Genomic DNA, 21,022 nt, shown 5'->3' with positions numbered 1-21,022 from the left:
CCCACGCCCCGGAGTCTTCCCCCCCGTTTCCACCCCCTCGTTTCTCACAGTGGAACATCGGGTCCGACTAACGGCGCAAGGCCAGGAGTACACGTAGAGGCAGAGGAGTACATTCGGTACCTAAGTAGGTACCTAGGTACCTAGGCTACCTGTAGAGGGCTCTAGTAAGGGACTGGAGCTTACAAGACGGCGTAAGCGATGCGCCGAAGGATCGAATCCAGCCAAATCCACCGTTGCCCGCAATCCGACGAGCGATAAAAAAACAGCCCCTCCTCCCTCTCCGGCCAGCTGTAGCATTTGCAGAGCGAACGTAATACGCTGGGAGTCTTTCCTCCGCCACCGCACCTTTTCCTCCTTACCCGTAAGTGTGACCTCAACCGATTACGAGGCCCGACGATCTTCGCCTCCGCACGGCAGCTCACGATCGATTACCGATCGCAGCAAACATGCGCTTGCTAACCACACCCCGTCGCAGTCTCGTCGGACGATGAACGTGTTCCGTCGCGGCATGGCGTCGGTGGCTTCTCTGAAACAGGCCGGCAAGGTCGTCTGCATCGGCCGCAACTATGCGTACGTGTACCCATCGTGAACCCCCCCCCCCCCCCCCCAACCAGGGTTGGGGCGGACAGAGGAGGGAGACCGAGAGAGTGAGGGACCCGTTGCGACCGTGATGGCGTGCTTATCTCTTACTACACGCGCAGCGACCACATCACCGAACTCAACAGCGCCCGGCCGCAGCAGCCCTTCTTCTTTCTGAAGCCCACGTCCTCGCTCCTGCTGCCCGGCGCCGGCCCCGTCATCCGGCCGAGGGGAGTTGATCTGCACTACGAGGTCGAGCTGGCCCTCATCCTGGGCAAGGATGTCAAGGACCTCGACGCGAACGACGAGAAGGGTGCCCTCGACGCCATTGAAAGTGAGCCCGCCCCGTCACCCCCCCCCTTCCTTCATCCCTGCCACCGCCACGGCTGCCGCCGCTGTCACATCCCATCGCCGCCACCTCGATAAATTGCCCCCGTTTCATATACATGATCCGAGAAGAAGAAAAAGGAAAAGAAAAAAAGGGAAACAATTTCCAACCGGCCTAGTACGGGGGCGATGATTAATGAATATGTATATGCGTAAAGACTACGCCCTCAGCATCGACATGACGGCGCGCAACATCCAGAACGAGGCGAAGAAGAAGGGCCTGCCGTGGTCGATCGCGAAGGGGTTCGACACGTTCCTGCCGATCGGGGCGCCGATCGCGAAGGCGGCGATCCCGGACCCGCACGCGATCGAGCTGTACCTGACGGTGAACGGGGAGCCGCGCCAGGCCGACTCGACCGAGCTGATGCTCTTCCGCATCCCGCGCATCCTCAGCGACATCTCGCGCGTCATGGCCCTCCGCAAGGGCGACATCGTCCTCACCGGCACCCCCAAGGGCGTCGGCCCCGTCGTCCCCGGCGACGTCATGCGCGCCGGCATCCGCGTCGCCGGCCGCGAGCTCGACGACGCCCGCATCGAGGTCCGCGTCGAGGAGTCCACCAGCGACTACATCTACGCCGAGACCTGATGCCGTCGCTGCGACCCGAAACCGGGACGGCCGGGGAGAAGGGAGAGACCACTACGTCTGCGGACCCCCTACCCTAGAAGGTAATTTTCAACAATTCCTCTGGGCCCGTTTCTTTTCCTTTCTGCTTCTGTGTAGATATATATACGAGCGGCCCCAATTCTTCCACGAGAAAAAAAAGCGCGACGGAAAACTTCACGGCTTACGATCTCCCACATCACATACATGTCTACATGCATAAATCCCATATATATGTGTGTAAATATAGGTGGTTCACTATATGCTTTTCGTGTCATTTGCCTGGACGAGGAGTTACGGCAGAAGGCAAAGGAGGGGAGCATCGCCTCCGTACCCCATAGTGAGATCGTGAGGTAAGCCATCGCAACGTATACCTATTCGTCATATCTACTTTTTTTCCTGCAAAATCCCACCCCAGTAGCACATTTATCTCTTTTATGTACCTGTACCTATGTATCCGTATCTGCATAATAAGTGGGAGGGGAAATAAGAAATCGAACCGTCGTCCAGCTTACCGAACCGGGCTACGGAGATAGAAAAACGCCCGCGCGGTGGAGAAAAGGGGAAAGGGGGGAACCACAAATACGCGCGACGGCGCTTGGGCCGAGGAACACCGATCATCGGAGCCGAGGGATCTACGCCCGGGCAAGCTAACCTACTCGCCCGGCATCCCCCAGCGGATGTTGTGGTACCGGCTGGTCGGGTAGTGGAGGTTGTTGGGGGTGTCGTCGAGGGCGGCGAGGTGGTGGGCGACGGTGCGGACGAGGCTGCGGGGGCCGGCGCGGTCGCCGCTGGCCTCCCAGAAGAAGGCGCCGCCGAGGCCGCGGCGGCGCAGGTAGGCGGCCTTGAAGGCGGCGCTGCGGACGTTGTCGTACGAGACGAGCTCGCGGCGCGCGTCGTCGTAGCTGTAGGCGGCCTGGGCCTCGCCGTCGTAGCGCTCGGCGGCGCCGGCGCGCGGCAGCTGCCGGTAGTAGAAGACGCCCGGCTGCGGCCCGCCCGTGCTGAGCCCCGTGTAGTTGCGCCCCAGCCCCGCCGTGCCCGCGAACCCGCGCCCGTACAGCGGCAGCCCCATCCCGATCTTCCGCGCCTCCACCCCCTGCCCCACGTAGTGCCGCACCGCGTCGTCCGTGTTCGGCCGCGCCAGCCCCGTGCCGTTGCGCGGCCCGTACGCGAACACGTTCGCCTGGTGCCCGCTCACCGTGTCCCAGCTCCCGGAATAGTCGTAGGCCATCAAGTTCCTGCGGCCCGTCAGTACTCGTACTACGCGTACTTCACTTCCTCCCCCTCCTCCCCCCCCCCTCTCTCTCTCTATTGCCAGCAACGGGGGATTTTCGGGAGGGAGTTTCCGGCCTTACCAGGTATCAACGTATCTGTCCATCCCGACGAGGTCCATCCTATTGTAGTTGTGGGGAATGGCGGAGCTCGCGACCGAGATGGCGAACCGGTACCGGAGGTGGTGGCGGAGGGAATACAGGTCGAAGGCCTCGCGGCAGGCGGCGAGCAGCTTGACGTAGTTGTCCCTGTCGGCGTCGGTCTCGGGGAACTCCCAGTCGACGTCGATGCCGTCGAAGCCCCAGTCGGTAACGAGCCGGACGGCGGAGGCCGCGAAGGCGCGTCGCGTGGTATCGGTGGCGGCGACCGCGGGGAACTTGGGCGAGAAGTTCCACCCGCCGATCGAGAGCACCGTCTTGAGGTTCCGGTTCCGCTTCTTGTGCAGGTACAGCTGCTTGACGGCGCCGTACGCGTTGCTAACCCCCTGCGTCTGGCGCCAGTCCCGCGGGTACCGCCTCTCGAGGTCGACGGCCGGGTCCGACGACTTCACCGTCCCGTTGACGTCTATGTCGGCAAAAGCGTAGAAGATATGCGTGAGCTGCGAGACCGGAAGTTCCTGGGGGTGGAAATTCGAGCCATTGATGCCCCTGAGGCGACTGTTAGTGAAAGCGCTACCCTGTACCAAGGTGTACGTGTTTTCAGACCAGTTCGTGAAGTACACAGCATTTCTGAACCCTCTGAACGGCGCAGGCGGTAACGGCGACGGATAACCGACGGGGCTGGTGGGTTTCGGTGGTTGCCTTTCGGTTGACGAAGCACTTGTTGGCGAGACGGAAGCGCTCGCGGTGGTAGTGCCCACGCCAACACTTGTTGATATCCTAGTGCTTGGCGGCAGTTCCGTGGCCGTAGTATCGACGGGATACTTTGGCCCTGTTGATGTCGATATCACCGGAGGGGGCGTGCATGCGTATATAGTAGTAGGCACATAGACCGTCGTCGTCGATAGAATGCTGGCAAGATCGGTATCCGAGCGCTGTTCAAGCCCGGACGCCCAGCCCCAGAGGAGGCATTGCGCGAGCCCCCATAGAGTATCCCCTCGCATGGTGATGGGCAGAAACGAGGATGTGGTCCGGATTATTCAGCTAGGCCAACCGCTGAAATCCAGACGCGCAAACCTTTATACGAAGAGTTTGAAAATTGATACAGCTCTGGGGTAGCTATATGTGTTCCTGGTCTAGCTCGCCATATTTCACCGATTCAGCTCTCGCGGGTGCCCAGACAGGACAACCACGGTTACGTTGAAATATATAGACGTAGCATCCAATTTCAAAGAACGCGTCACTCCTCCAGAAGCAACCACCCCTCCGCACGGGGTACGGAGATGCTCTTAGCTTCGTGGGCAGGCGGGCAGGCTATTCTGGGAGGTAGAGTAGCATGCCCCAAGCCTTTAGGCTGAGTTTCTGGGTGAGCATATTCGGTCCGCGGCGAGGGGGAAAGGGGGATTGGAGGTGTCTTCAAAGCTGTCCGATCCTACACCTCTCGCGTCTGCTGAGAACACGCAATGGCATAAAATGACTATTGGACGCCTCGCAGGAAAGAATACGGGCAATATGGGGCCTGAGCTAGGATAGCCCGGGAAAAGCAGCCGACAGGGGGGCTGGTGGTTGTCGGTAAAAGCGGGAGAATGAGGGACGGCGACGCGGTTGGCTCCCGCCGGTTGCAACGCTCGATCTGATGCAGAGACGGGCCTCGGCGGCGTGGCATCGACGCGCAGGAATGTGGGAGTAGAAGACCCAGTGGTTCCCTTTTCTTTTTCTGCTTCCCTGTGCGTGCCGAAAGAAATTCATCTAGCCGACCTTGGCGTTGCTTGTCATGAGCGGGGGTCACCAGCCATGATGAAGTCCTGAGCCGAGAACGAACTGGAGTTTCTATGTATAGGGCGTGGCTATCGTCGACGGGCCCCGTATACGATGACGGTGAATGCCCGTGTTCTAGGTGTTGGATATGCCTATAGGTTCGAGGCCGAGACACCTAGGTGCGCGTAGGCCTGCGCTCCAGAGCAATAGGTACCTACCTGCCTATCACACGTTACCTGCGGCCAGAAATGGGAGAGAACGATAGCCTTGCGTAGCGGAAGGACTCGGACGCGCTGTCGCAGACATGGTGGTCCAATATATGTAGGTATATCGCATGCACGATCCCTCCAAAGCACGAATGCGGTCGAGCATGAAGAGCCAGACACCCACGAGATCCGATTCGTGCCGCTTCAAGTCGTCAACGTCTGCCGGCAGGTATATAACTCGTCGGGATCTCGTTAGCACTTAAGATGAGTTGCGATGTCATCATCTTCTATACTACCCTCTATCTACGGGTATCGTCACTAAGGTATGAAAGGAGCTAGGAGGTTCCATATGTACCTTACTCTAGGCAGTTAGGGGTAGGTTTTCCTTAGGTACGTACCTAAGTTAAATGCTAACCTAAGCTTAGGTACCTAGGTACGTCTATAGAGGGGCACGTTAGCGCCCGGTGTCATCCGTGTGTACCTAGGTACCGACGCTGGCTGGCCCCGTATGAAAGTACTCGGAAATACCTGGGTGGCGATAAACAGGGACGAAATTTTAGCTCCGGATAGATAAGGTGCCGCAAGTCTCCACACCAACGTGCAGTCCCGCTTAGCATATTATGTAAAGCTAGGTGCCTCTATGTACTGCTACCTAACCTTGCAACGCAGTCAAAGTAAAGAGGCAGCCAGCCCACTATAGACGTTTGCGTCATCTGCGTTGGAAACGAGGTGGGAGTAACGGCCTTCGAATCCAGCGTACCGGAGGTGCCAGAGCCACCCGGATCTGTCTTCGTGCTATTACGGCGGGATGCCGAGACTGAGGACGGTCGCGGCGGGTGATCGGTGACTCCTGCCGCTGCCTGTTGGAACCAGGTGTCAACGCTGTGCAACCGCGCGTGGTGCAGAAGGCAGGTTGTGCCGCACCTGCCGTCTGATTGTGCAGTAGCATGCCGCCGATTTGAAGCTGTTTGCCAGTTGGGCAGTGCCTTCCGTGGCCTCGCCTCGCGCTCTCGCCAATCGAGTGTTGGTGAAAAAGGACGTTGTCGTCCAGCTCAGCCCCCGTCCCCCCCCCCCTTCTGGTCCCGACTCTCTCCTCTCCCTCTCACCCTCCCCTCACTCTCTCAACACGCCTTTCAATTCCATTTCACCACGCGGCAATCCCCATCATCGTCAATTTACCTAGTATCCGCTGCCATGTCGTCCCTTCAATGCTAGTCGCTATCAGGCTTACATATACGAAAGAAAAAGGCGCCTACTTAGCCATAGCTGTGGGAGGGGTCGAGCCGCACGCCTCATGCTATAATCCTGCTACCAGGCCAGCCAACTGGCCGGTTCCTTCAGCGACCACCCGAGTCCTACCTAAATCAACACAACGCTTACCAAGGTCTCTTATTTGAGGAAAGAAAAGGTCTATCCCGGGTCGGGCGTACTTATTTACCTATATTTTACCTCGGCGCAACCCCCGTAGTGTTTGGCAGACCATGGCCCAGCACTCGTGGCGCGACTCGGATGCTAGCACCGAAACCCGACAAGGGTCACCACCGCCCCCCTATTCGGAATATCCTCCCTACCACGAGACCGGTCCAGACGAGCGAACACCACTGTTCGGTAAAATAAGTCGACCAGCATCCACAAGTTACCAGTCTAGTCGAAGTTCTCAGTCCAGTCGAAGTTCTCAGTCCAGTCGAAGTTCTCAGTCCAGTCGAAGTTCTCGCGGTCAATCTAGCAGTCGGGCCCAGTCTGACGGACAGAGTTCATTTTGGCTATCTCGGTCGATTGTTTGGCTATCTCGGTCGACAATCGTTTGGCTATCTCGGTCGATTATTTGGTTATCTCGGTCGATTGTTTGGCTATCTCGGTCGACAATCGTTTGGCTATCTCGGTCGATTGTTTGGTTATCTCGGTCGATTGTTTGGCTATCCCGGCCGATTTTTGTGCTTTTTGTCCTGTCCGTGATCGCGTTTGCGATCTTCGCGTGTGTTGTGGCGGTGTCTGCCATCTTTAACTTTTCGCCTCCCACCTACTCTATTGCTATCATCGGTACGTGGAAAGTGCTGCGACTCTTAAGATGTGGTGCTGAATCTGGCTTCCGATATTAGGCACCGGCCCCGCCGGCATATCCGCTGCCCGGCATTTACAGTCCTCAAAAGCAGCTCAGCGCATCCGCCTGGACATAACCTTGTTCGACTCCGCCCCTCTGGTTGGGGGCCAGCTAGCTCTCAATGCCTCTAACGGCGGGCAGGTCTTCCCTTACGACGACCCTTTTCAGGATCCGATCATCGCCGAAGATGTTACTGGCACTGCCCTGATGTGGGGCAATCCTCTCTTCACGAGGGCTTCGGAAGAGACGTTGGGAGACGAGGTGCGCTTTTCCGAGCTTTCGAGCCAGGAAATTGGCTAGTGAGTGTGTTCGACCCTTGAATCTAGCGCTTCTAGAGATTGTTGACTTCTCTCTCAGCTTCTCTGGAGGCATATTTAGTCAGACAATTCGCCCTTACGTCACGACTCCGTTTTGGACATTCGTCGGATTGGTATTCAGATATGGCTTCTCAGTCTGGCGTGCCGGTGACATGATAAAGGAGACGAACATACGTGATCGCATTGCAAACGCGCCCGTGAACATAGACATCACGCAGGTCATGATCTCGATAGATCTTATGGGATCCATAAAGCAATCTGCTCAGGAAGCTCTCGACGGTCGCGGCATCGGCTACCCTTACATAACCGACGTCCTCGGACCCCAGGTCGAGCGAGTCCACTCGCAGAAAATTTCCGACATAAGTGCCCTAGCCATGATGCTAGCCGCAGCTCAGGAGGACGTAGCTAGCTTCTATACCGGCGGAGAGCTAATCAGCAGACTCGACCAGATCCTCGCCGCGACCGACGCAACCGTCCGAACGGGCGTGGAGGTTTCCGGTATCAGGTACGCGCAGGTTGGTGAGCAGAATGCAACCTGGCTTGTGGAGTATGACACCCGTACCTCACCGCAACCCCGTGCCGAAACCTTCGATAAGGTCATCCTCGCCGCGCCTCGACTCGACCTGTATCGGGCCGCCGCTCATCGTCAGGACCTGGAGGCCGCCTCGATCCTAGCATATCGCCCGGTAGACGTCGCATTCTTCACGGTGCCGACGCGCATCAACCCCGACGTATTCGGCAGCTACAACCAGCTCCTATTCCTCGAAGAGCAGAACGGGGAGGATGAGTACCCCGCAATCCGTGAGATGGCATTCCTGCGAGAGGTCGTCTCGGTCGGAAATGACGGAGACACCAGAGTCGAATACCTGTACCGCGTCCTGTCGGATGCCGACGCCACGGAGCGGCTGCGGAAACTCGATCTCGGCATCACCTGGCAATATCGCACAAGGGTAACCCCCCCTCTCTGAAACGAGACGAACCGACATACGTTTGGCGTTTTGGAGACCTGCTAACATTACTCCTTAGCTCCAGCACGGCCATCCGGTGGTATACCCTACCGACCGGTTCCCGCCCTTCCAGCTGTCGCCGCGGGGTCTCTGGTGGACCTCGGCCATCCACTCCGTCGCGAGCACCATCGATCTCAGCTGGCTCGCCGGTCAGATCGTCGCCGAGGACGTTCTCCGAGACCTGACGGCCGGGAAGAAGGGCCCGAAGACGATGACGGAGGAGGAAGAACAGGAGGAGGGCTGGGAAGGGGAGGGGAAATTGCCCGCCTAGTATTATTGTGTTGCGTGGTGTGGTTTGTCTGGCTCTTAGAAAAGAATGGGGGAATCTGTACGTAGAAGAACGGCGGAACCCGATACCCCCTGGTCGCAGGAGAAGGTGTCGCTGAACTCGGTCACCGCGAAGGGAGGCCGCAATTTCTAGCCGATATATATCGCCTCGGCACGGTCGGTTGGTTGGTAGACACGAGACTAATGTGAGGGACAGATTGGGGATATGGGGCAGATAGAAGTATAAAAACTGAGTCTTCATCGCAAGACAAGTGTTGTGTCGTTTTTTCTTTTTTTTTCCAAAAAAAACCCAAGTCAGTTTTCTTTTCATCTTCTCCATTCCTCAGGGTTGCGAGCCTTAGTCTTCAAAGTCCCGAGATAGTACATAGCCCGTCCATCTATCCTTTTTAAAGCTATCCTTCCTGATTACTTCCTACATGTTTGTAGCAGCTTTTACTCCCCTGCCTGCCCACCTTTGCCTCCCCCGCGGTCGTACGCCTTTGACCGCTGTGGTTTCTCTACCTGTGCGCCCCAGGAAAATTATGGTTTACATGAGTTAGGTAGTATGGTCCCACCCAGTTCCGCTCTGCTTCCTCACACCCCCCTCTTCCTTATTCTCTCTCATCCCTCATCGGAAAGGAGGCGAGAGCGGAGAAGATTGGGTGAGGGGGTGGCTTGCAGAGATAGAGCTATCCCAGCCGTCCGCCTGCCGCTCTATTTAGCGAAGTGGAGGTCGTAGCCGAGCCATTTCCGGCGGAGGACCTGCTCGACCGTGAGGCCGGGATAGCCGTAGGTAAGTGGTAGGAAGAAGTACCAGCCGGCGAAGACGAGGCCGAGGATGACAGCGGCCGCGATCCAGGCGGTGACCATGCTCTGGCCGGCGAAGCGCTCGCGAGCAGTGACGTGGTGCCGAGGGCCTGGGGCCGGCTTCCGGCCCGACTTCACGTCCTGGTAACTTGGCTCCTCGGCCGACGGCTCGGCATTGAAGACGAACTCGAGCAGCGCGCCGACGATGAGGCACGACGCTAAATGTGCCGGCAGGTAGTGGTGCAGGAAGAGCTGGCGCCCCATTAGGTAGAAGGGAAAGTAGTGCGTCGCCCACGCGAGGAAGAAGAAGCCTGTCGAGCTGTACAGGCGGGAGCGGGTACCTATTCGAGCACGTGAGAATTACCGTACGTGGGAGTCACCAGGTCTAGAGGGGGGCTGGCTTACGGTGGTCCAGCGCATCCACGCCACGGCGCAGGGAAATCTGATCGGCACCCACGATACCAACGTAAACTGCGATCAAGCTGCTAGCGACCCACCAGCCGACCGGGTTGCCGAGGAAATAGATCTGCTGGCGAGTGTCGTTCTGAGTCCAGAAGCTCACACCCCTGAGCAAGAATGGCCACTGATACGGTTGGCTGGCGTATGGGTGGCTGCTAGTCAACTGGTTGTTGTGCCAGAACATCGAACGCTGCAACTCGAACCATTTTCTCAGGAAGGGCAAGGACTTGACTTGGCGTTCCTCTCTTTGCCGCCGAGGAGAATCTTCTGGGACGGACGGAACATCTTCGACGATCCAAACATTGGAGCTGGGGGCGAGCTGCTTGTTTCCGTTGATCTCTTGTTGCTTGTGCCCCCATTCGGGGAGAGGCTTGGTGTGGGTCCACATCGCAACCTTGCTAGGGTTGTGGATGAACTTGAAGTGGCTCGAGACGCTCTTGAATTCTTGGTTGGCTTTTCCATGCTCGATCCGAATCTCGAAAAGCGTATCCGCCGAACGAGTTCCGTAGGCGTCAGCCACTGACACAGTCGTGAATTCCTGGTTGGTAGGGTAGTAAGGAGATGCAACATCGTGGGACAACAGGATAGTATCAGTCACCAGGTGCCGAAGCCTGACGAGGTCATGGTTCTTGACGTGGTGGCCCATTTGATGGTCGTCTTCGACGGGAAGAATCTGCCAGTAGTTGTTGGTGTCGTTAAACGGATACCCGGTTACTTGTTGGCCCTGGCTCGAGACGCGGCCATCGTCGTAGCGAAGGGGGTACTTCGCGTCGTGGCTATGAAGGTACGCTTTAGTTTCCTTATGGCGGATGGTAATGGTGTCGTAGTAGTCGATGTTGATGGCGTTCGCTAGCATGACGTTGTCCGACAGGGTCTCTTGGAACTCAGGGGTCATGAAATCGTCACCGGGTCCAGATCGGGTGAGGATGGAGAAGTGAACTTGGAACCAGAACAAATAAAACAGGAAAGGAATGATGATGAGGCCGAGAGCGCGGGCGCCGAAGTGGTATGCGAATTCCTGCAGGCTCAAGGCGCCGCCGGGTCGCTTAACGTCCAGAAGATCCCACAAATCTATGATGACGGCGGAGCCTATGGCGACGAAAGCGAAGAGCCCGACATACTTGGTAGAGATATCGCACGAGAGCGCGAAGCCGGTCAGGATCAACCATTTCCACCATTTACGGCTGAAAGGCTCATGCCTCAACTTGTAAAACTTGATGTAGCAGAGAAGGCTGCATGCCATAGCAAAGACCAAGGTGGCATCCAGCAAAATCAACCGAGTCTGGCCGATGTGGGCGTTGTCCATAAGCACGAGGCCGGCGGCAACAATACAAGCCGGTAGACTGTAGCCCGATTCCCACATGATGAGAAACGTCACCGAGACGGTGAGGGATCCGAGGAGGGCCGGCAGAGCGCGGAAGGCCACGTATGGGACCTTGTTTGCTATGTAGGAATCGCCAATGTTCTCAAAGTGAAAATGCCCGTCGTATCCCACAAGCCAACCCATCAGGGCAAACAAGAGCTTTCCGAGAGGCGGGTGGACATCGAAGAAGTAGGTTCTCTCGAGGTAGTATGAGGCAAACTAGAACAGGACGAGCAGCAGTCAACTAATCTTGCCTTCGATTTGGCGCCAGAGCGCTCGACGGCCTGCGGACAGGTCTTTTTTTTCTTCTCCTTCTTACCTTGCCGAAGTGGACTTCATCGAAGACTACCTCATTGGGGTGGCTGATCCCCCAGAACCTCGAAATGAAAGCCAGGATAGTAACGAGGGTGAAGGCAACCTTGTAATCCAGCTCGGAGCCGGGGCCGGCAGGTTTCTTGCTGGCCTTGACGACGGCGTCAGGCTCGGGGTCCGGGCCAGCGGGGCCAGGACTCTTCTTTCTGCTGGAAGAGCTAGGGACATTCCGCTGGCGCAGACTGCCCTGCGGAGTGGACATGGCGAAAAGGAACGGAAGTCAGAAGTCGATAGGTTGGAACGAAGAGGACTAAGTACTCGGGGTCGCAGAGATTAGCTTACGTCCTAGAGCTCGACACAAAGAACACGCATAGTGGGCCGTGGTGGTTTAGACGGCGACGGGTTGAGAAGATGGTTATACACGGCGCTGGAGGTGGTTGTGCATAGGTAGGTAGCAAGCAGGAAGGGGGGGGGAAACGAGGCCAAGGTAGACGTCAAGATGACTTACAGGAAACAAAGAAAACTCGAGGCGAGGATTCAACCAACCATGCGTCTTAAACGACGAGACCCCAAAGATGGCAATGGTTGGTATCTCGTCAACGAGGCTGTCGAGAAAAAGAGGCGAGTTGGCGATTGAAACAGATTAAGAGAATCTGTCCACGAAAGCAATCCCAAGAAACGAGACAGCCCTGGCCGGCGGAGCTTGCACTAGAGGTACCTAACCCAGGCAAGTATGGATCTTAGGTACTGTATACATCGGTATAGGTACCTAACAGGTACCTCCTACACGCTATGAACCCTGTGAGCCTTAGGTACATACATTAGGTCGGGTACACACAATACCTGCGATCGATAGTACACCTAGGAGGTACTTTAGTCCCCGGACAGGCATGCAACACAACGCGTCGCGTTCCGCAGTGCTACTACGTAGTACATTACGGTATCTACACGCAGCCCCTACCGCCCGGCCACGAAGCAAGACACGTACCCGGTACTCTCAAGGCGCCTTCGTCCTGATCCTGAATATGGGCGAGAAGTACCTAGGCACCTAGGTGAGGGACGACTTCAGCCTCCCTTATGGGCAGCAAAGAGAGTGTGGTCCACGGGTGTACAAGACAAGCACATACCCACGCATGTACATAGGTACGTACCGTTGCGGGATCTATACAGCCAGGGAGCTGACTTCTGGCCACTTGGCTTTAAACTGAAGTACAGACTCGGTAGCATGCGATATGTATATGCATATGCAGTTTACGTAGTCTCGTTCTAGGATCGATCCATCGTCGACCCCCTTTTCTTTTTTTTTCTCCCCGTGGCTTCGCAACCCCTGAGCCTGCTCGCTCGGGGTTGGCAGGGGGCGGTTTCGAAACGGACAGGTCCAATTGGACTCTGGCGCGTGTGGCGGAGCGAACCCATGCCAGCGAAATCCTTATCGATAAAATGGTTTCCCTTTTCAGGCCGAGCTGGCGTATGAGTACACGTATTCTGGCTTTCAGGCAACGCGTCTGTCTTCTTCTCATCGGGCAACCTTCTCGTAGGTACTTACCCAAGTATATATATTCCTTCGTTACAGAGATAGGTAGGCATGATTACCTGGCCTCGGAGTTCCCTTGAAGCTACCTCTATTCCAAGGTACCTACCTCATCGAACCGAGCCCATGCCTTCGGGTATCTCCCCTTTGCACCGACAGAGACGTGTCCGTGGGTAGGTAGGTAGGTACATGAGGAGCAGGCGCCTACCCAGGTACCTATACCCACCTGTATATAGGCAGGTATATACGTGTAGGAACCTACGTACGTGCATTGCATGATGTCAGCTAACGGCCATCCTTCCCAGACTCTAGCCTAGCACTACCCCCCCACGTGCGTTGGACACCTAGGCAGGTTAGGTAGTATAGAGCGAGTGTCTATACCTATGTGTTATCATGCTTCTAATACGGTCGGTTAGGCGGGTACAGATATCTATATGTGTATGCGGATCCTTACGTTGGGTACATCCATCGGATTCTCGCATGATGCTGCTAAGAGGTGTAGGTACCTGTCTTACCTGTATGCCATAGGTACCTAGGATAGGTATGTGGAAGCTTCCAAGGTTGGCAGCCCCCCTCTCCCCCCACCAGCATGTCGGACCGCCGAAGTACGGAGGGCGAGAGGGGACTCCACCTTTCCCACCCCCGCGCCAGAGACCGGCGCCGATGCTACCCGGTTTTTATTACCTACTGTCCAGCCCGCACCGCCCCCTCGTCTGTTCTATTTCCCTCTTAACCGTCGAGCGATGCCCGTAGCTCTCTGTGCCCTTCCAGTTCGAGCCCTCATCTCTTCTACGGTCCGTCGCCGTTTCTTACCCGCTTCGCGAGCCGCACCTCTCGTACCCGTCACCCCGATCCACCACATCCGCGCCATGGCCGATATTACTCCCGTTTTCTCCAAAGAGGCAGCTCCGCGTAAGTGGCCGGTATTACCTACAGTCCGCTGCCTCTAGCCATTGGGCCGGGGCGCGAAATGCCCAGCGAGCAGGAGATGACGCACATGTATCGCAGAGCTAACTAACACCGGTACAGCTGCCGGACCTTACGTATGAATCCCTCCCCTCCTCCTCCTCCCAACAACGCATCCGCACCGACCAGCCCCTTACCAACTACCAATCGCAGTCCCACGCCATCAAGACGCCGACGGCTATCTACTGCTCGGGACAGATCCCGAGCGACGCCGACGGCAACCTCGTCCAGGGCAGCATCGGCGACAAGACGGCCGCCTGCCTCCGCAACTTGAAGGGGGTGCTCGCCGCCGCCGGCTCCTCGCTCGACCGCGTCGTCAAAGTCAACATCTTCCTCACCGACATGGAGTACTTCGGTGAGATGAACCAAACGTACGAGAAGTGGTTCGTCAGCCACAAACCCGCCCGCAGCTGCGTCGCCGTCAAGCAGCTCCCCAAGGGTGTCGAAATCGAGATCGAGTGCATCGCCCTCCCGTGAGCGCGGTCCCCGGCTGTTTCCAACCAATGGGGAAATGAAGAGATAAAAAGGGCCAAAAGAAAGGAGGGCAGTCGAGAGTCAATGTAAATAAGCCGCATCGGACTACGCCAGTCCCGGCATTTAAAAAATCCACTGATCGACTACCAATTATGTTCACGTCGGCGTATTCTCTATTGCATGCGTGTGTAGATCTAGGTATTACGGATGAAGACTTGTATTCGTGAAGCTAACCCAGGCCTCGACCCGTGACCCATTCCAACGCCTGACCTATCCGTACTTCTTCTCAATCATCCCGCCTCTTCTTCCAGAGCCAAAGAGGATAAACTCAAAAATGCCTCGTGGGGCATGTCTGTGGTGAAGTGCCCAGGTATCTGCTACCTATCCCGAAATCCCACCGCACATATAATCTCAGCACAGCCTGCCGGGGGCCCAGGGACTTACCTCGGACGGCGGGAGCCGGCTGGTGTCGGGGCTGCCGGGCGTTGTATCGGGCTCGCTTGCCGCGGGAGGCGCACGTGCGCGGCCGGCAGCTTCGTCATCTTCATCACCTTGGCCTCGCGCACCTCCCACTCCTCCTCGGCGGCGACGTCGAGCGAGCGCGGGCGGCCGTCGTCGTCGTCGTCGTCGCCGCCGTCCTCCCCCTCCCCCTCTTCCTCGTCCGCCTCGTCGATCCCGAGGCCGCTGCAGTCGACCGGGGCGGGCGCGACGAGCGAGACGTGCGGGGGCGCGACGGTGTCGAGGCTGACGAGCTGCAGCGAGGGCACGCGCGTGCCGGCGACGTCGCGCTCGGCGACGACGAAGGCGAGCGCGGCGGGCGCCTCGCCCCACCGGGCCTCGAGCGAGGCGCGCCGCCGCGCGCGGTGCAGCGCCTCGACGGAGCGCGCGCTCGGCTCCCGCAGCACGCGCTGCACCTCCCCGGCGGCGCGCGTGCGCGGCCCCCGCGCCACCTGCCGCGCCGCCCGGTCCCGCTCCCGCACCAGCTGCGCCAGGCCCTCCGGCCGCCCCGGGTCCAGCGTCGCCAGCGTCGCGTCGCGCGCCTGCGCCTGCGGCGCGAAGGGCGGCCGCCGCGCCGTGGCGACCGGGCGCTGGTGCGGCGGCGTCAGCCGGCCGCGGCCGCTGTCGCTACTGCTACTGCTACTGCTGCTGTGGTTGCTGTGGTCGCGGAAGGCGGCCGCCTGGTGGTCCGGCCGCCCGCCCGGCAGGCTCTCGAGCGGCCGGCTGATCTGCCGCTTCCGGGCGTCGTGCCGCGCGCCCTCGCGCTTCTGCTTCGCCTCCGCCGGGTGCCGGAGCGCTCTCCTGAGGGCGTCCATGGCCGTCGTGCGTCTGCTTACCTTGCCTACTTGCGTACCTACCTTGCCCTTCTTCGTCTTCTTCTTCGTGGTGCCAGCTCCCAAGTAGAGGGAGAGAGAAGGAGATAGAGAGGATGGGCTCGATAGATCAGTAGGCTTGAGAAAGGGGGGGTACGGTAACTTACCACATACGCACTTAGACACCAGTACGGGGGACACGAGGGGGAGGAGAAGGGACGGGCCGGCAGGTTCTGTGCAGCGGCAAGCCGCTTTTAAATCCTGAACAGTATGGGCGCGTTCTTTGATTCGGTTCTGGAACAATAGACCAACAAGCCGCGGCCCGTCAGCCAAGAGGTGCTATGTTGTGAGAGTGCTGGCTACAAAGCATTGTCTTGTTCGCCTTGATGGTTGAACAACAGCTTTCGCAACTACGCTGCGCTCCTACCGATCCCTTCTATCCTCACTATGGAGCTGCACCTACTGTATACTGCCTTTCTAGGTGGTATTCTGTGTTGTCGACGGTCCCCGACACAAGTCAGGGGGGCAACCACAGCGCTGTTCGGTACAGTCTCCAGGTTAGATGCGTATAATACCAAACTATGTCAAGACACCTGCTCCCCCCGCGCCTATGGGGACGGAAAAGAAGAGAAAGTTCTCTAGCTGCCCGTCTCCGTAACATAGAATAGGGGGAGAAGATGCTCCGAGGCCGGCCAATACCACGACACCACCTTCTATACGGACTCTTATACCTAGATGACAAATATACTACTCACCAGACTTTCTCTCTTTTCTATATCACACACTGACCCGCGCGCTCGGAGCTGAAAAGTCGCGATGGGAACCGCAAACTTATCCCACGCTGACGACGACCTAGTGCATTGTCCAAACCCGAGGTGCCCCTTTCCTACCGTGACGCCGTCACGGCGCCGACTTCGTGACGAGGAGACGGACCTGCGCTACCTACCTGCCACGTTCTGTCCACCTCACCAATCCGCCCGCCATAGCCCCCTTCCTCTCCCTCCTGCCCCTATTGTCCCTATTATGCCCAGACACAACAAGAGCGACGACAAAGAACCGGCCTATCCACGCATCTTTGGAGTCATTGTGCTACACCTTAGAGCCGCAAAAAAAGAAGAATTGTGTCGTTTGTGATAATAGAACAAAGACAGGTCGCTCTTTACTCGTCATGCCACGCAACTTCGAGATAACCATTATTGTTGACTCAGGCGATAAATAAACCGAGATGTATCCTCCGTGACACTCTTAGTTGTTGGTGAAAACTGACGTATCTTCAATAATAATTCACGTTCTTATTTCCTTCTCTATTCATTACGCCTTCGTTCACCGTCCTCCCTCTTTCCCCTGGCAGGAAACCAGTGTATATATTCTTTCGTTTCTCTCTCTGCTATCTGGCATAGCACACCGACTCGTCGCGATACATCCAACCCTCGGCATACTATTTACGGGAAATACGATGGGAGCTTGTTGTAGTTCCTTAGACCATTCCGAAGATTGGGAAGACATGCCACCAACGCCCCCTCCCAAGGATCCCCGGTATCGAGCCGCGGCTTATCCGGCGGCACATCAGTATGGGTGGCCGAATAATCAATACTCACAGGCACGGGGCCCCAACGGGGGCCGTAGGGAAACCGACTACGAACTTGCCCACGCGATGTCTAGTCTTCCCGGTAGCTACGGGTTCGCGGGCCCCAGAGAGGCAGTGCGCGACCCGCAGTCTCACATATCGAGTTGGCGACCCCCCCGCTGCCCAACTCCGGCCGCGCGTGCTGGGCCTAGGAACGATCCGGGACAGGCGGCGCGGAGGAATCACAGCCAGCCAGTATCTGAAATTCGACAGCCGCACCCGACAGCCAACAGCGTGAGGCAAACCTCAGACCGGCCCCTTAGGGTGGAAATGCCTCAACCCAGGCGGGCGCCACACCAGATAGCCGACACTAGGAGGCAAATACCGATCTACTCCGTAGGGGCCGAGAGGGTTCCTCAGATCGTACATCAGCCTCCGGGCAGCCGAATGCCGGGGCGGAGGGCTGTGATCGAGACTGTGTCACCCGGTCCGGCTTCGTTAAAACGCACGCCCGGGCACGTCAGGAGAGATAGCAACGGGGTGAGCGAATTTGGCAGCGACGATGACGACGACTCCGGCCTCTGGAAGAACCACAGCGTCTCTTCCACCTCCTCGCCCGCACCATCTCGAAGAAGCCCTAACCTGTATGCTCGTACGGGTCGCGACCACGGACGTGGCGGGGTGTTCTGAGCCTGGTTTGAGCGCACATCTAGAATGAAGATAGGTAAGGTCGGGACTGCGAAAAGGGGAGAAGGGGAAACCATTTTTTTTTCTTCCTTGGAAATGGCCTTACTCTCACCCGCAAGAGCTGGAGGCAGAAAAACAGCCGACTATGACGGATCGTTTGTGGTTGCCTTGTCAATTCTCGGCTAAGCAGGTCAGCGTCTTGTTGGTCTGCCTAGCCAGACAGGCGAGCCTCCCGTGCTTAGATGTTGGCGGGCCTCGGGTCGATCTGGGGGAGGATTCGCGGGATGACGAAAAGGGTAACGATGTAGGACTCTGCTTAGGCACGTACATACGGTGACATTCGTTGAATATACTCCGACAACTCTCATAGGTCGAATTGACCACGGGGCCAAGTGACATGCGCGGCCGCATTACGTTTTCCGTGACGATTCCGATCGGCATCACGCCTCAGGCACCGATATTCTCTACCGGCGCGCAGGCGCGTAAGGTGTCCTGGGATGGGGAAGGGAGATGGCGTCGTCGGGAATTCGGGGAGGCTCCTAGATTGTTGGCAACGTCATTGGCGGGTTCTGTCGCTGTCACGGGCCACAAAGCTTTATTGCTGGATAGGGCTGATGACGAGCCCCCCCTCAGTCTCCTCTAGTCCCCGCGTTGTCGCGAGCATAGTACGTGTGCGGGCCAATCGCTTGGGAGGACAGGGTCTCGGATACTACGTGGTATGCTAGACGTTCCTGGTTGACCGAATCTTGGTGGCTCTGAATCTGTACTCATATGTATGTGTATGGATTGAGAGACCATCGGACAGGGGGGATGGAAGGGGGGAGCGACGAAGCGAAATCCTAGTGGTATTGACGCCTGGGCGACGATAGCTGCAGGAGACAGGATTGGATCCGTCTTGCGTCGACTGCGACCTGCCGAGACTGATGAGTCAGGCAGGAGAGGAAGAAAAGGCTTCGGTGTCAACTCGCCATTTGATCGCATCGGATGAGCGTGTGCTGATTCGCAGGGGATCCTCGTACCCGGCAACTCGTCCACTCAACGCACGTTAGCCTTAATTGTGGGGGGAGAGCGAGAGAGTTGGTGAGAAGCAGAAGTGACACGGCGTCATCGCGAAGTGTTCATGTGGCCTACTCAGTAAGTAGTGCGTCGCTGGGATGGGGAGAGAGAGAGGACACTATAGGCTCGACGGGGCAGAGGAGATCTGTTCGTCTGCTCGCAGTTCGTCCAGCTCGTCCAGATCGGCTAGCTTCCCGATTTCTCCCGTCTGGGCCAGCCATCCGTCTCTTGCCGTGTGAACAGGAGGTGGTACGCGAGGACGACGCGAGCGTGTTAGATATGTACCTACTCTATACGGGCCAACCAGGAGGCCGAACGCGCCCGGAGATGATGTGTGTTGAAAGTGGCAGGGTTCGCAGAGAATAGGCGGTGGAGCCACCTCTCTCCTCTCCTGTCCTCTCCTCCTCCTCTCCTCTTTTCTGTTTCTTTCCTTTTTCTTTTTTAGTATATTGATGTTTCGTTTTCTTGGCGTCTCGCTTCTCGCCTTTGTTTCTGTCGTTTTTAGATCTGTGCATAGACGGAGGTTGGGTGGGTACCTGCTACGTACCTGAGGTATGCTGGGAACCTCATACGTAGGTATTTGTAAAACAACTACAGAACCTACTAGGAGGTAGGTTGGTACCTATGCCCCGTAGGATCCGGAGAGAGAGAGAGTGGTGATACGCGACTTGCGTTCCTTCGCATCTGCACTTCTACGAGACCTGTTGGAATGGGAACCTCCCCGCAGCTCACATATGGGATATGCGTACTCTGCACACACAAATGCTCATTATGAGGTGTTTAGGTAGGTAGAGAGTATATAGAGCATAGGTACGCAATTCTCGACCGACCAAGGTACGTGTACACATCCCGTCAATGTTGGCCCGTGTACGTACTATATATGTCATATACTTACCTAAACGTACCATATATCTGCGTATGTCGATATGTATATCTTTTAATGTCCTTTTCCGAGCCCATTTGGGGGCTACGGGGATAATGGGATACCCTTGGGCCGGGGGAATGTTGACACCCAGCTGCGTTCTTGAAACGTGGAGGGATGCCGGAGCCGGCCTGAATATTGAGGCCGACCGTGCCCACAAAGCCGGACAATGCTAACATTAGCACAGTTTGAAGCTTCGTCTTGCAGGGCTCGCTCCGCTGCCATCGGACTTCATTATCAAGCACGACTCCCTGCGGAAATTTCGACAACCCCGTATCCCCGAGCTCAACGTTTTCCACGTCTCTTCTTGCGTCTTTATGTGTTCAGCAAGAGTCCGAGGCTGGCCGATCTGTGGGTGCACCTAGCATAGGTATACATAATCTACGTGGGCAATGTTGCTTTGCTTTGCGTTGCCGGGCCGGTGCCATTGTCCAGACTTTCCGGCATTGCCCTTCCTGCTAAGTGGTCGAGCAATTTAAATGCCCCCCTCCCTGATACAGTGGCTGGAGGCTTGGGCTGTGTAGGAGAACAGCTTCCGGTTGTCAGCAAGTCGATGTTGACACCATTGTTCTGCGTAGCTGTGGCAGTAGGGGCTAATATATGGCTGCATTATTGACGGATGGCATGATGGTGTGGAAGTAAGGGACCTCATACGAGCTAGCGAGCTGCTGCATAGGTGTCCAAGGCCCGCGGGCGCTGGGCAGGCCATTAATGTATGAGTACACTACCTCCTCTACCTAACACACGTTGCGTTAGGTACTCGGGTAGGTAGGTAGGTACCTAGGTAGGTACCTAGGTAGCCCGTTAAACCTTTGAGCCCCACCCCCTGCTGGCGCCCACGAGACGATTAACCTACCTAGGTACCTACCTAACATGCTTATAGTATAATGTGGTCCGCGTCCCACCGAAAGAGGGCTAGCGTAAGGCATCGCAAGGCGCAGCAAGTAGAGTCGCATCTGCCCTATATACGTACCC

At 57.2% G+C, this 21,022-nt stretch overlaps 7 protein-coding genes across 7 annotated transcripts; 4 read left to right on the top strand and 3 right to left on the bottom strand.

Moving 5' to 3' along the window:
* Nucleotides 1–259: 259 nt before the first annotated feature.
* GGS23DRAFT_108794 (uncharacterized protein) lies at nt 260–1,777 on the top strand. The gene is made up of 4 exons (XM_051510980.1): nt 260–361; nt 476–570; nt 702–913; nt 1,125–1,777. The coding sequence occupies exons 2-4, from the start codon at nt 488–490 to the stop codon at nt 1,550–1,552; spliced, it is 723 nt and encodes a 240-aa protein (XP_051370874.1). The 5' UTR covers nt 260–361; nt 476–487; the 3' UTR covers nt 1,553–1,777.
* A 445-nt stretch (nt 1,778–2,222) lies between these two features.
* GGS23DRAFT_605790 (glycoside hydrolase family 18 protein) lies at nt 2,223–3,941 on the bottom strand (the record flags this gene model as incomplete). Its single annotated transcript, XM_051519816.1, has 4 exons — nt 2,223–2,805; nt 2,923–3,486; nt 3,544–3,705; nt 3,763–3,941. 4 exons carry the CDS (start codon nt 3,939–3,941, stop codon nt 2,223–2,225), a joined length of 1,488 nt encoding a protein of 495 aa, XP_051370873.1.
* Nucleotides 3,942–6,382: 2,441 nt separating this feature from the next.
* GGS23DRAFT_597781 (uncharacterized protein) lies at nt 6,383–8,597 on the top strand (the record flags this gene model as incomplete). The annotated part of the gene is made up of 4 exons (XM_051518672.1): nt 6,383–6,509; nt 7,001–7,301; nt 7,360–8,269; nt 8,346–8,597. 4 exons carry the CDS (start codon nt 6,383–6,385, stop codon nt 8,595–8,597), a joined length of 1,590 nt encoding a protein of 529 aa, XP_051370872.1.
* A 710-nt stretch (nt 8,598–9,307) lies between these two features.
* Nucleotides 9,308–11,796, bottom strand: GGS23DRAFT_597780 (glycosyltransferase family 39 protein; the record flags this gene model as incomplete). The annotated part of the gene is made up of 3 exons (XM_051518671.1): nt 9,308–9,741; nt 9,806–11,441; nt 11,542–11,796. The coding sequence occupies 3 exons, from the start codon at nt 11,794–11,796 to the stop codon at nt 9,308–9,310; spliced, it is 2,325 nt and encodes a 774-aa protein (XP_051370871.1).
* A 1,461-nt stretch (nt 11,797–13,257) lies between these two features.
* Nucleotides 13,258–14,738, top strand: GGS23DRAFT_108668 (Endoribonuclease L-PSP-domain-containing protein). Its single transcript, XM_051510979.1, has 6 exons — nt 13,258–13,301; nt 13,371–13,417; nt 13,482–13,503; nt 13,819–13,977; nt 14,095–14,108; nt 14,185–14,738. Exons 3-6 carry the CDS (start codon nt 13,500–13,502, stop codon nt 14,506–14,508), a joined length of 501 nt encoding a protein of 166 aa, XP_051370870.1. The 5' UTR covers nt 13,258–13,301; nt 13,371–13,417; nt 13,482–13,499; the 3' UTR covers nt 14,509–14,738.
* A 207-nt stretch (nt 14,739–14,945) lies between these two features.
* GGS23DRAFT_610823 (uncharacterized protein) lies at nt 14,946–15,818 on the bottom strand (the record flags this gene model as incomplete). Its single annotated transcript, XM_051520354.1, has 1 exon — nt 14,946–15,818. The coding sequence occupies one exon, from the start codon at nt 15,816–15,818 to the stop codon at nt 14,946–14,948; it is 873 nt and encodes a 290-aa protein (XP_051370869.1).
* A 1,292-nt stretch (nt 15,819–17,110) lies between these two features.
* Nucleotides 17,111–18,194, top strand: GGS23DRAFT_108637 (uncharacterized protein). Its single transcript, XM_051510978.1, has one exon. It carries the CDS (start codon nt 17,272–17,274, stop codon nt 18,070–18,072), a length of 801 nt encoding a protein of 266 aa, XP_051370868.1. The 5' UTR covers nt 17,111–17,271; the 3' UTR covers nt 18,073–18,194.
* Nucleotides 18,195–21,022: the final 2,828 nt, after the last annotated feature.

This window comes from Durotheca rogersii (genome assembly GCF_024521655.1).
Source record: "Durotheca rogersii strain YMJ 92031201 chromosome Unknown GGS23scaffold_14, whole genome shotgun sequence".
Lineage (NCBI taxonomy): Eukaryota > Fungi > Ascomycota > Sordariomycetes > Xylariales > Xylariaceae > Durotheca > Durotheca rogersii.
The sequence above is the reverse complement of the archived record's forward strand: the minus strand, read 5'-3'. Positions and strand labels throughout refer to the sequence as shown.